The sequence below is a fragment of the Callospermophilus lateralis genome, chromosome 10 (genome assembly GCF_048772815.1).
Source record: "Callospermophilus lateralis isolate mCalLat2 chromosome 10, mCalLat2.hap1, whole genome shotgun sequence".
Lineage (NCBI taxonomy): Eukaryota > Metazoa > Chordata > Mammalia > Rodentia > Sciuridae > Callospermophilus > Callospermophilus lateralis.
In genome coordinates, this window is record NC_135314.1 from 132,755,417 (window position 1) to 132,768,678 (window position 13,262).

Sequence of the window (13,262 nt, forward strand, 5' to 3'; positions counted from 1 at the left end):
AAGTCTCAGGACATAGCTGAGTTCTTGCCAGCCTTTCCTTGGACCTGTGTTTATAATCCCGTCTCCCACCCCCATCTGTCTGAGTACACATTTGTGGTCACATCTAAGCTTCCTGGGAGTAGACACAGTAGAGTTCCTGTCTGAGTTCCACATCTGTGTTCCTTTATGTCTGCACTCGTGTGTGAGCTCCATGTGCCTTTGGTCATGCCTGAACTCCCACGTATCTGTGGTCACATCTGAACTTCGGTTTATGTACTCATGAACCCATGGACTTCTGTAAGTCAAGCCTTAGTTATAATCCTGAGTTTCCGTGGGTTCATGATCATATCTGAGCCCCCCTGGGAATGTTTTTGGCCCATGTCTAAGTTTGGTTTGTATATTCCTACCCTTTCAAGTGCTGTTTACTTTTTTTTTTCAGGGTCAAAAAGGGGCTCCAGGACTTAAAGGAAACAAGGTATATTTACCCAGAAGGGTCCCTGCTGGGGGTCATGATCCTGAGACCTCATGATCCTGATATGACCTCTCTTTCCCTCAAAGGGTGACCCAGGAATTGGGGTCCAAGGGCTTCCTGGGCCAACTGGTCCTCCAGGTATGAAGGTAAGTCAGTATCCAATCATAGTGGCAGGGACAGTAGGCAAGGTAGCCTCTGGAGGTGGGAGAAAGAAGGAATTCTAGGACTAGTCCCAGAAAGGCGTCCCATATAACCCCTTCTCCATTTGCTCTCTCTCCTTCAGGGAGACCTGGGCCCTCCTGGTAATCCTGGTGCTCCTGGTGTTGTTGGGTTTCCTGGTCAGACAGGCCCTCGAGGAGAGATGGGCCAGCCAGGCCCCAGTGGAGAGCGGGTGAGTGGCTGGGAACACATGGGGGCTTGATGACTTATTTTTTAAAAATTCTAATTAATTATACATGACAGTGGAATGCATTTGACACATTGTACACAAATGGAGCATAACTTCTCATTCTTCTGGCTGTAATGGTGCTGAGTCACATCAAAAGTATAATCATACATGTATATAGGGTAATAATGTCTGTCTCATTCTACTGTTTTTCCCATCCCTACCACCCCACCCCTCCCTTTACTCCCCTCTGCACAATCCAAAGTTCCTTCATTCTATCCTTCCCCTCCCTGTCACATGGATCAACATCTGCTTATCAGAAAAAATATTTGGCCTTTGGTTTTTTGAGATTGGCTTATTTCACTTAGCATGATATTCTCTATTTCCATCCATTTACATGCAAATGCCATAATTTCAATTATTCTTTAAGGCTTAGTAATATTTCATTGTGTATATGTACCACATTTTCTTTATCCATTCATCTGTGGAAGGGAATCTAGGTTAGTTTTATAGGTCATCTTTGTGAATTGAGCTGCTATAAACATTGAGGTTGCTGCATCACTATAGTATGCTGATTTTAAGTCCTTTGGGTATAAACCTAGGGATTGATACCTGGGTCATATAGTGGTTCCATTACATGACTTGATGACTTCAAGACTTCTAAATCTAGTGGTGGGTGAGGAGGAGGGAAACCAGACCCTGTCTTAGGGGCTCCTCACTTGAGAAGAAGAGAAAGAAGGTTCTTAAGTTACTTTCTGCCTTTCTTGTCCCGTTTTCCTATAGGGTCTGGCAGGCCTCCCAGGAAGAGAAGGTCCCCCAGGCCCCTTGGGACCACCTGGACCACCAGGGTCAGCGGTGAGTAGAAGTGCCCCAATGCCCCATGAGTCTGTCCACATGAGAATTTATAATGCGGATAAACCACACTGCAGGGCTGGGTATGTGTGGGCTCTAAGGACCATAGGACCTTTACCTTACTCTGACCCACAGGGAGTGCCTGGAGCCTCTGGACTGAAAGGAGACAAGGTAGATGGAATTCTACCTTGGCTTTAGTGTGCTTATTCTTTGTCCCTCTCTCTTTGCCTGTCCCCGAGCTATCTCCTCACTAGTCCCCTCAAATCCTCATAGCTTATGGTCATCTTCTTTTTCCTGTGCTCTAGTCACCTCCAACCTCCAACCTCCACTAATCTCCCATGGCCCTCTGTCCCCCACTGAGTCCCCTCACTTATCCAGGATATTCTATTGATCTTCAGGGAGACCCTGGAGCAGGACTTCCTGGGCCCCGAGGCGAGCGTGGCGAGCCAGGTATCCGGGTATGTATGTCTTCTCATAGCCAGGCCCACTGCCAGAGAGGCAGACAGTGACTCCTTCATGACCACTCTTGCCTTGAATTTCCAACCCCTGAGTCAATTAACTTAATGTCACCATCCAGGGTGAAGACGGCCACCCTGGTCAGGAGGGACCCCGAGGACTCATGGTGGGTTCCTTTGGGGAAAGTGCCAGGAGTATGACTTCAGTACCCTGACTGTCCCCTATATGCCCTTGGGACACTCTCTGCAGTCCACCCCAGCCTTCTAATTCTCCTTGTCTGCTCTAGCTCTCTGTTTCCTTCCTTCCCCCTCTGTCCCTCTCTCTTTGCCTATCCCTGAACTGTCTCCTCACTAGTTCCCTCAAATCCTCATAGCTTATGGTCATCTTCCTTCATGTAGGGGCCCCCAGGCATCCGGGGGGACAGAGGAGAGAAGGTAAGAATGTGGGTAAAATGCCCCTGTGGTGAGTGGGGTGGGGCATATAATTCAGGACTAAAGGCTCCTCAGCTTGAATGAGATTCACATTCTTTTACCCAATAGGGTGATGCTGGAACTGCAGGGCTAAAGGGTGACAAGGTGAGTGTGGGCATGGGGGATGGGAAGAGCAAGAGATTGGGGTGCTCTTGACTCTGTTGACTACTTTCTGCCTTCTCAGGGTGACTTAGCTGTGATTGTGGGGCCTCCAGGGCCACGGGGTGCCAAGGGGGAAATGGTGAGTGAGTCTTGTTCATGTGCAGATTGGGTCTTCCTTAGTGTGACAGGGAATCCTGTGGCGATGAAAGCTCAAAGGTCTCAAGCTCTGACCCTCATTTCTAATTTCTGACCCAGGGTGAACGAGGGCCTCAGGGCATAGATGGTGACAAAGGACCTCGGGGAGACAATGGAAACCCTGGTGACAAGGTACAGGGAAGAGGGTGGGTATACTATATGGATCCCTGAAGGTATGGGGATTCCATAGTGGGTCTGTGAGTGTAGGAGGGGTCTTTCTGGGGATTAGGGGCAGGGCTTCTGTAGGCTGTAGTGACTTGAGAGAATGGGGATAGAGGGAGGGCTTTAGGGCCTTAATGTAAGAAGTTGGGTAGACTGTGGCTCTATGAAGTTCCTGAAAGCGGGCTCCTTGGGTGTTAGGGTAGTCCAGATGGGATAAAGGGCCTAGCGTAAGGGAAAGGCAGGAGTCTGGGGTCCCAGAGCAATAAATGAGTTGTTGAATCCTGGGTAGAAGGGAGGGAGCCACTGGGGTCAGTGGGAGCGACACTGAGGAACCCTGCCCTAACTTGGAGGCGCCAGTCATCCTCCAGCCTGGTACGGTCCTGACTGTTCCTCTCCTGGTCCCTCCCACAGGGCACCAAGGGGGAGCCTGGTGACAAGGGCTCCACTGGGTCAACGGGAGCTCGAGGACTCATAGGACCCAAGGTAAACTCTGCACTAGAGTCAAACACACATTACGCACACCTGTCCCTGGGTTTCTCCTAAGTGTTGTAGGGATCCTCGTCCCCTTGCTGTTGGCCACATGAGTGTTAACACAAGATTTCTGGCCTCAGGGGTGCCAAGTAGCTGCAACAGATAGGCCAGCATGAAGAATGGTCACATTGAAGGTTTCTCCCATAATGTTTCCTGTAGGGTGAGCCTGGTGTTGCAGGGATCCCTGGTGACCCGGTAAGTGCTTTCACTCCCACAGAGACCTCCTGTGGGAACTCCATCTCCATGGTGGTCTCACTCATGTAGCTTTTGACCTTATGGTGACCAATGTCTCAAGATGTCTTCCTGTTTCCCAGGGGACCCCGCCTCCATAGTAATCCCCTATGATGGTGATGCCTGCCCAAAGTGACTCTTCCCCATGCCAAACTTTTCCCTTCCCATGCTGCTGGCCTCCACGGTGATTGTCACCTTATGGTGTTCCCTGCTGCAACTCTTCACTAATTTCCTTTGACCTCATGTCTACACCTTCCCCCCACCCCAGGGAGCCCCAGGAAAGGATGGAGCACCTGGTTTCCGAGGAGACAAAGGAGATACTGGCTTCATGGGCCCCAGGGGCATCAAGGTGGGAAGGGGATCAGGTTTTTTTGTTTTGTTCTGTTCTTCTTGTCAGGAAGGCTGGATACTGGAGGTGAGGAAGCTGGGGTCAGATGTTAGGGTATCCAGGGATAATGTTGGGTGTTAGGTCAGATGTTGGAATGTCTAAAGTCTGTTGGGGGAGTTAGTTTTAGGGTGAAGAGCTCATATGGTGAAGTACCTGGAAGTTTCTTTCTCACCTGCTTTTTGCCCTTAGGGTGAACGGGGGCTGAAGGGAGCCTGTGGCCTTGATGGAGAGAAGGGAGACAAGGTACAGAGGTAAAAGTGAGTGTGGGGACCATGGTATCTGGTACCCAAGCCTGACCCCAAACCTGATGCCTGTAGGGAGAAGCTGGTCTTCCTGGCCGTCCAGGGCTGGTAGGACGAAAAGGAGAGATGGTGAGTATGAGGAACACCCAGAATGAGGAGGAACAGGTGGGCCAGGTGGGATACTGCTGGGCCAGGGTCTAAGCTCTGTTTTCTTTTCTCCAGGGGGAGCCTGGTGTGCCAGGCCAGTCTGGGGCTCCTGGCAAAGAGGGCCTGATTGGTCCCAAGGTACAGGATCTCTTGAGTGGTCATGATGGGGAGTCAGGATGGGGCAAGGAAAGCTACAATAGGGTGATGAGGGTTTAAGGTCAAGGAAGGTTGTAGAGGGTTCAGGTGTTGGGGGATGGTGTGGGGCTAGTCGTGAGATTTCAGGATGGGCAAGGATCACAGTGGAGAGTTAAGATGAAAAGGTGGAACATGGAGCAGAGGTTCATGTATATCAGGGTGGTGGGTTATAGAGGGGTTGGTGTCATGGGGATCACAGCTGGTAGTCACAGATGCTCAGATCATGGAAGGTTGTAAGCATTGAGCCTGGGGACTCATGGGAGTTTGGGGAGGTTCAGGATCTGAGGGAGGTCAAGGCAAAGTGTCTCTTATGTTTCTTCTGTTCCCAGGGTGACCGAGGCTTTGATGGACAGTTAGGACCCAAGGGTGACCAGGGTGAGAAAGGAGAGCGGGTAAGTCGAGGTCAAGATAATGGTAAACTGAGGAGAGCACGCTCTTTGGGATTGAGTTCATCTTTCAAGATTTTTATTACCTACTCTATCCCATCTCTCTTCAGGGATCCCCAGGAATTGTGGGCTTTCCAGGTCCTAGGGGCAATGATGGTGCTAGTGGTCCCCCAGGGCCACCTGGTGGTGTTGGTCCCAAAGGTCCTGAAGGACTTCAGGGTCAGAAAGTAAGACTTCTTGACTGAATTCTCTGACTCCTAAGCTCTGAACCTCCCTATCCTTTTGTTTTTGGTATGGGGGAGTGGTGCTAGGAATTGAACCCAGGGCTTCACATATATTAGGCAAGTACCCTACCACTGAGCTACATTTTTAACCCTCCCTACCTTTCCTACCTCTCTGACTTCTGACTCTGCAACCCATTCCCCAGTCTCCTTGCCCCAACCTCTGAAGCTGTGATCCCAAATTTGCCTGTTTTCTGACCCTTACCAACTCTGGTCTTGCTCACTTGATCCTTGTGTCTGGCAGGGTGAGCGTGGTCCCCCTGGAGAGAGTGTGGTGGGGGCCCCTGGGGCTCCTGGGACCCCTGGTGAGAGAGGAGAGCAGGTAAGTGGGATTTCTAGGCTCGAGGTCAAAGATTGGGGTGACCCTGATGTCCCTGAATCTGAGGTCATAGCCTATTCTTATCTGTTGTACATAGGGGCGGCCAGGGCCCATTGGTCCCCGTGGAGAGAAGGGAGAAGCTGCATTGACAGTAAGTGTGGGTCTGTGTGGGCTAGGGCTCTGTCTCCATACCCAACACCCTGAGCCCCTGACTCTTTTTGACCCCTGCATTATGTGCCTGATGTCACTTCTGTGATTCATGGGTTCTTCATGGTCCTTGTGGTCTTGTCTCCAGGAGGATGACATTCGGAGCTTTGTGCGTCAGGAGATGAGTCAGCATTGTGGTGAGTGAGCCTAGCCTGGAGTCTTTGGTACCCTGTCCCACTCTGTCCCAGAACACCTAGATAGGGGCTGACAGGTCCCCAGTACTTACAGGAGGCAAGTGTCAAAGAGATGAGTTGAGATGGATAGATATTCAGAAGGTCACACATACTGTAGGACAGGATGCTGACAGAAATTCTCTCAATGATGAGAGATGCACAGCAGATGTAGGTAGCCACAAAGTTGAGGATTTCAGAGTTGCCATGTGTGGAGGGAATAGAGGAGGGAGCAGAGCTGGTCCCACTGGCTCTGACACAAGCCAGGCAGCGATGAATTTGGGAACATCAGAGTGAAGCTCTGCTCTTCCTCTCTTTCTCTTGGTAATTTTTTTTAATATTTATTTTTTTAGTTGTAGTTGGACACAATACCTTTATTTCACTTATTTATTTTTATGTGGTGCTGAGGATCAAACCCAGGGTCTTGCATGTGTGAGGCGAGAGCTCTACCACTGAGCCACAACCCCAGCTCTGTAATTTTTTGATTAATTCTTTTGTTTGTATTTTTTCCTCTTTTTTTTTGCAACTGCATTTATTGTCTATGCCTACTTGTTTCCATCTCCCTCTATTCTTGCCCTTTGTTGACCTTTTCCCAATTTCTCATTCCTGTCTACTTCTCCTCTATCTTTCTTCCTCTTTCTCCCTCTTTTCACTCTCTCTCTTTGCCTCCTTCTCTCTATCCTTCTACCTATCATTCTCTCTATTGGTCCTGCTATCACTATCTCTCCTGCTGTTTCTCTGTATATCTCAATCTCCCTCTGTGTGTGTGTATATGTGTGTGTGTTTGTGTGTGTCTTCCCATCTTTCTTTTGTCTCTTTCTCCCTTCATCGTTGTCTCTTTCTGCCCCTTTCAGCCTGCCAGGGACAGTTTATTGCATCTGGATCACGTGAGTAGTTTTCTGTGCCTAGAACTTTCTTCACCCTAGGTCCTGCCCTGTCTATCACCTGGGGAGTGGCTGGTATGGCCACTCATGATGACCCCACGTGTCATCACTTGTTCTTTGCTCCAGGACCCCTCCCTAGTTATGCTGCAGACACAGCTGGCACCCAGATGCACAGGCCAGTGCCTGTACTCCGTGTCTCCCATGTAGAAGAGGAAGGTGAGAATGACTGGACCATGGGGCATGTATGGATGGGACATGGACATGTATCTAGGTGCTCATGCATGCAGAGCACATGCCATGCACATAGGGTCCACATGCAGGGCATATGCATGGATACCCTTATGCACACAGGGGGAGATTAGTGCTGCCCACACTACTACCCCAGGGCCAGCAGCTTCTCCCTCATGGTATATCCCACTGTGCTGTAGACCAAGTGCCCCCTGAAGATGACGAGTTCTCAGAATACTCTGAGTATTCTGTGGAGGAATACCAGGACCTTGAGGTTCCTTGGGATGGTGATGGTGAGAATGAGGGATGTGCCTAGAGGGGTTCAGGTAAGGGCAGGCGGAGCCATTCCCTGCTGGCCTCTCACTGATCCCCATTGACCCCAGACCCCTGCTCCCTGCCTCTGGATGAGGGCTCCTGTACTGCCTTCACCCTGCGCTGGTACCATCGGGCTGTGCCAGGCAGGACAAAGACCTGTCACCCCTTTGTCTATGGTGGCTGTGGAGGGAATGCCAACCGTTTTGGAACTCGTGAAGCCTGTGAGCGCCGCTGCCTGCCCCACATGATCCAGAGCCAGAAAACAGGTAGAGGCTTAGCCCCACCTCAGCAGGGAACTGGGCCCTGAGGGTCAAGGTCATGAGTGAGAAGCTCCCTCAGACTGGGGGACCTGGGACGGACCCCCCCAGATGAAAGAACTGAATACAGAACCTCAACTGTAGAATTCTCATTATGGTCCCTCTCCATGTTCCCTTCTTTAAAGACCTGAGTATGGATCCTTCTCTGAGTCAGGGCCCCACCTACTGCTAGGCTTCTGGTCCCCACACCACTCCCTATCCCGCCAGAAGATGTTTTGCCATGTTTCTCTGTGGTCTGCATACTGTGTAAGAAGGTCAGGGGCTGAAGACAGTCTCTAACCTGCCACACCCAGGTGCTGCCCAGAGTTGATGAGCTGCTGTTTAGTGTCCCCTGGAAGAATCTGGATCTCAACAGGTCCTGCTGTCCCTCCCCTTGGTGCTAGAGACCTCTGTGCACATGAGTGTGTGTGTGCATGTCCATTATTTCAGTGACTTGGTCCTGTGGGTCTAGCCTTTGTCCCTATGGACAAACCCCCATTGTGGCTCCTGCCTCCCTGGTGGATGACTCACCATGGGGGGTGGCTATGGGCAGTGAGCGGATGTGACTTGTGTCTGACCCACCCCTTGACCCAAGCCTGTGATGCCATGGTGCTGTTTCTGGGGGGCATTAAAGCTGCTGTTTTAAAATGTCCTTGTTATGACTTCTTGGGGGTGATGTTGTGGGGGGCATATTTTCCCTTGGGGGAGTCAGTATTGCATGAATACAAAGTCCTGCTGCACTGCCATGGTCATTTTCCTGTGACCCTCAGAAAGAAGCAGATAAAGATGTGTCCTTACTGCTTGCTAGGAGGGGATGAGTCATAGGTGGGGGCTGCCTCATGCCAGGAAACACCCACCTCCCACCACAGTGGGCTAGTGGAGATAAATGGGCCCAGAAGTGGAGCAGAGGGTCAGAACATAGGATAGCATCGCCTGATCCCAGCCCCAGCAGCCCTAGACATCGCAACTTACCCCAGAGGAAGCTGTCAGTGGTAGGACTGGTGTTGGGTCGGGAGAGGTCTTGGGGGTTGAGTGGTCCTTGGGTTCAAGTTCATGGAGATATCTGGACCTGGGAGGGTCTGAGGTCTCCAGCTGCTTCTCTGCCTCAAGGATTCCCATTCCTACTACTACTTCTTAAATCAGCTGTCTGTTTTTCTGACTCTGAATCTGTTTCCATGGTGCTGTCTCTGGATGGTTTCTGTCTCTGTCTTTTCTTCCAGTCTCCTATTTTGCTCTGCCTTCATCTCATTCATCTCCCTTTCCTTCTCCTTTCCCCCGTCTTTTGTATTTTTGATTTCTCTCATTCCCCTTTTCAATCTTTCTGTCTGGGTGCTCCCCTTCTCTGTTTAGCTCTGTCTTTATTTACTCTAGCTTTCTTCTCATCCCTTCATCTTTGTCTCTGACTGACTTTCTCTTTGTCCCTGGCCTGGCCTCCCTGTCTGTCTCTTTGTCTCTTCCTCTCTCTCTCTCTGCTCTTGCCATTTGTCTCTGTCTGTTAACCATAGTTGACAGAGCCCCTTCCCTGAGCCTGTTTTCTCCTCACAGCCTGACCACATGATGACCAGGTGGGCTCCGCTGGTGCTGATGGTCCTGATGTTGGGCAGAGTCATGGTTGTTTCAGTGACCCCTATCCCAGCCTTCCAGATTCTTCCTCAGAACTATTCCCAGACCACTCCTTTCTCTGTGTCCTTGAAGAGCCCCTCAGCTACTGCCACAAGTCCCTCAGCTGCCTGGAGCTACTCAAGCCCTGTATCCCGCCTTGGACCACGTATCGCCCTCTCACTGGATGTCCCCATTGGCCTCCTACAGATTTTACTGGAGCAGGCCCGGGCCAGGGCTTCCAGGGAGCAGGCTGCAACCAATGCTCGCATCCTGGCTCACATTGGCCGCCGCTAAGCCTGAGAGAGAGGGTTATAATGATGGGGTTGGTCTGGATGGAAAAACATAGAGGATGGCAACAGAGCTGGATCATACTACATCTGGGCAGAGTGCACTTGAACACCACTGTAATAGGCCCTTGCCAAGTAGTGTCTTATCCCATCTGAGTGTACCACAGTCAGGGGCTCTGGACACCTTGGACATTGTTGTATTGATGTGTTGCCATGCCTGTGTACTCTACAGACTTACAGTATGTTTGGAAAGTTTGAACAGTACCATACAAGGTCACTGCCAAGTACAATATTGCTATGTCTTGGTGCTCCACAGTCACAGGGCATCTGGACATTATTACATGGGGTAACCATCATGTTATATTCAGAAGCCTCAAAACAAGAGATGAACACTGCATCTGAGACCAGTCCATCTAAGGCCCACAGGTTTTTCCCTCTCCTAGGCTACCACACATGGAAGTGCTGGCTGAAGTTTACAAACATGTGTTCTGCTTCATGAGGCAGCTTCTATCCCAGATAGATATGACTGTACACAGAAAGTCTGACCATTGTGTCTTACCTTGTGGGTGTCTGTGCACGTGTGGCTGAGTCTGTATGTGCTGCCTTTTACAAACAAAGCTCTGACAGCTGAGTATGTGAGCAAGATGTGTGTGGGGGGGTGTAAGGGAACAGGGAGGAGTGGGTACTTGTCCCTCAAACCTGCATGAAGCACATGTACCACATAACTGGGCATTGTCTTTCACATACCCAGTTTTGATTCTTGGAAACAAAGACTCGGGAGAGGCGGCTTAGTCTGCCAAGTTCCAATCTAACTCTATCCAGTCCTTACTGAATTATCCTGAGCAAAGGTGTTCTGTAAAGAAGAGTGATGCCACCAAGCTTCTTGGGAGCACTGAGTGACATAGTGTACATGAAGGTTGTGGTTGCAAGAGGCACTCAATAAACATCAAGTGATTGAAGGATGGGATGGACAAGAATCACTAGTCATGTGCACCCATGCAGTGACGCAGGAGGGTTGAGTCACACCTAGCTTTTCTGTCCTTTTGTCCACCCTCCTTCACCACCCTCTTTTAACTGATTTGTTCCCTTAGTTTGGAAGTAGGTTTTGCCTATTTCACATCTTCTACTCCATTACTGACCTAGAGCTAGGACTGACTTCCTGGGTACGAGGACAGGCCTGCCTGAGGATGGGGCAGGCACTCCAGGCAGGGTAGACAACTCCACCGAAAGACAAGGGCAGCTCTTGGGAAGTAAGGGCAGCTCTGACTGGAAAGAGGCAACACTGGCCAGCCAGAGTGTGGCTGCCGGCCTGGATGGGGCCCCCCCGTGTCAACCTCACAGTACTAAGCAGCCCTGGCGGGCGGGCGGGCCCAGGGCCGTTGGAGAGGCGGGGCTGCTGTACTCTGAGCCTGTCAGAGGGCGGGGTTGTCCTACTCTTCCCAAGCCGCAGGGGGCGGTGGCCCTGGTCATTTCGGAGGCAGGATGGACAGAGGCACGTTAGGAGGCAGATCTCTGACCGACCCGGGGCTGGGGAGCAGCGGGCAGGGTAGGCACGGGGCAGTGTGGGGAGTGTGGGGGGAATGGGAAAAGACCTGGGCACAGTGAGGGTGGTACTGGAGGGGATATGAGAGTGTTGGGATTTTCACCCTGGTTTAGGGGTGCTCCGAGGAGGCATCAGTCTGTCAGTGGCCTGGAGGCAGGGAAACACTGTTGCCTTGCAGGGGAGAGGGGGCTGGGCCAAGAGGGAGCTATAAATAGTGTCTTCCTTTAGTCCAGGGGGGAGGGACAGCCAGCTGGAGCTGCCTGAGGCCCTCCCACTTTGCCCCTTGCTGGCCTCAAAGGGGTCATATTCTTCTACCTCCCTTTTAAGGGGTCATCCAATTTGGGGAGGACTAGAGGCTCATTTGGGAAGTTTTTCATATGATGTGGCTTTAGCTATTAAACTAGCAATTCTAGGGCATCTACCATGTGCTTGAGCTGGTCCTGAGCTTCTGAAAGCACCTACTGTGTATTCTGTTTTGCTCATGTCTCTCTGGGCCCTTTCTCTGTGCCCTGACTTGTCTCAAATTACTTTGAGCACCTACTGTGTGCCCTGTGCTGGAGTGGAATCAGGAACTACAGATCAGAGTTCATAAGCTGCTTCTTACATGGTTCTATACCCCCAAGTCAGACCCTCATTCTGTGTGCTCTGGGCTACTGGGGACAGTCCCTTCTGGAAATGGCTAGAAGAGGCCAGGATTCCTAAGGACCTCCACCGCCCCCCCCCAGCAATGGCAGCATTATGTGGGGGAATAAAGAGGAAGGGAGGCAGCAGAGAGCAGCAGGCCCTGCTACAACTTGCCTGTCCCTATATACATGCCTGGGTACAGGGCTTGTTGGTACGTGTGCTTCTGCATGTGCATATGCAAGCTTGTGTGCACTGGCATGTGAGTCTGTGTGGCATGCATTGAGCCTGCCCCCCATCCTTATGCTGCGAACGGTGGCATATTGGTTCCACCAGAATTCAGCAACAGATAAACAGACTGGAAAGAGTATGAGCCTTGAGAACTATGGGTTGAAGACTTTAGCCACACCCCACGGCTTCTGGCTTGTGACACTGGGAGGGGGTTCGGTGGTCAGTGCAGAGGGGGCACCCTGGGAGCCAACTGGAATCAGGTCAGTTATGTTCACGGTGGGGAGAGGCTGAGCCAGACATGTTCACCTATGAGTACACAGTGATATCCCAGCACACTTCCCATACCTGAGACAGGAAAGCTGGCACACTTTGGGATGCCCTGAGGAAGGAAAAGTCATGAGGACCAGTTATTTTATGGGGTACCTACTGATCCTGGGAGATGCAGAGAGCCAGGAGAGAATTTCAATGAAGTGAACAACCAAGAGCCTGGGTGTGGAGGTTCAGCAATAGTGTAAAGGTGTGGGAGGTGAGGTTTTGAAGGCTGGGAATTGAGCTAAGTTCTTCCTGCATTGTGGACTGGCTCTTGGACAGACCCTCAATTTTCTACCTAAGAAATAAGGCCATGGGAGTGGAGATGGTGATTACCTTCAGAGTAGATGTAGACCTTGGCTTTGGGAAGGGCCCTAGACCCCAACATTGACCTCCCAGATGAGTATATGGACATGGGAGGATGTGTCTGGGTCAGCCCAAGGTCAGCTGGGGAAGTGTGGGAGGTTACAGAGCTAAGGTGTTTCCTATGAATCAGGCTCATACTGTCTGGATGTAGAAATAGTCCTAGTTGCTTTGTCTTCCCTGGCTGTTTCCACTCCCTGCTCTCTACTAACATCCAGGAAGGCTACAGAAGAAGACAGTAGGCAGGCCTCAGGAGGTGCTGGGTGTTAGAGGAGACAGTTTCTATAATGAGTGTTGGACAGAGTATGGGTGTGTGGCAATGATGTTTCGTTAGCCAGGATTGCCCCAAGATGGCCTTGGCAGTGGCCAGGCGAAAGACAGGAGAGTTGGCTGTGTGAAGAACAGAATGAGTG

The 13,262-nt window shown here is 51.0% G+C and overlaps 2 protein-coding genes across 2 annotated transcripts in view; both read left to right on the forward strand.

The window, feature by feature from the left end:
* Col7a1 (collagen type VII alpha 1 chain) overlaps positions 1-8,510 on the forward strand; it is a 32,874-nt gene extending 24,364 nt beyond the window's left edge. Inside the window, exons 92-118 of the mRNA XM_076867087.2 lie at positions 419-454; positions 538-597; positions 735-842; positions 1,620-1,691; positions 1,824-1,859; positions 2,087-2,146; positions 2,266-2,310; positions 2,543-2,578; positions 2,684-2,719; positions 2,799-2,855; positions 2,972-3,043; positions 3,485-3,556; positions 3,764-3,799; positions 4,104-4,184; positions 4,413-4,466; positions 4,541-4,594; positions 4,688-4,750; positions 5,137-5,199; positions 5,304-5,420; positions 5,719-5,796; positions 5,891-5,944; positions 6,089-6,137; positions 7,025-7,057; positions 7,181-7,270; positions 7,483-7,575; positions 7,666-7,863; positions 8,208-8,510. Coding sequence (XP_076723202.2) covers positions 419-454; positions 538-597; positions 735-842; positions 1,620-1,691; positions 1,824-1,859; positions 2,087-2,146; positions 2,266-2,310; positions 2,543-2,578; positions 2,684-2,719; positions 2,799-2,855; positions 2,972-3,043; positions 3,485-3,556; positions 3,764-3,799; positions 4,104-4,184; positions 4,413-4,466; positions 4,541-4,594; positions 4,688-4,750; positions 5,137-5,199; positions 5,304-5,420; positions 5,719-5,796; positions 5,891-5,944; positions 6,089-6,137; positions 7,025-7,057; positions 7,181-7,270; positions 7,483-7,575; positions 7,666-7,863; positions 8,208-8,224 — 1,770 coding nt within the window. The 3' untranslated portion in view covers positions 8,225-8,510. The remainder of the gene's footprint in view (positions 1-418; positions 455-537; positions 598-734; positions 843-1,619; positions 1,692-1,823; positions 1,860-2,086; positions 2,147-2,265; positions 2,311-2,542; positions 2,579-2,683; positions 2,720-2,798; positions 2,856-2,971; positions 3,044-3,484; positions 3,557-3,763; positions 3,800-4,103; positions 4,185-4,412; positions 4,467-4,540; positions 4,595-4,687; positions 4,751-5,136; positions 5,200-5,303; positions 5,421-5,718; positions 5,797-5,890; positions 5,945-6,088; positions 6,138-7,024; positions 7,058-7,180; positions 7,271-7,482; positions 7,576-7,665; positions 7,864-8,207) is intronic.
* A 937-nt stretch (positions 8,511-9,447) lies between these two features.
* On the forward strand, positions 9,448-9,789 carry Ucn2 (urocortin 2). The gene has a single exon (XM_076868846.1). It carries the CDS (start codon positions 9,448-9,450, stop codon positions 9,787-9,789), a length of 342 nt encoding a protein of 113 aa, XP_076724961.1.
* The last annotated feature ends 3,473 nt before the right edge of the window (positions 9,790-13,262 follow it).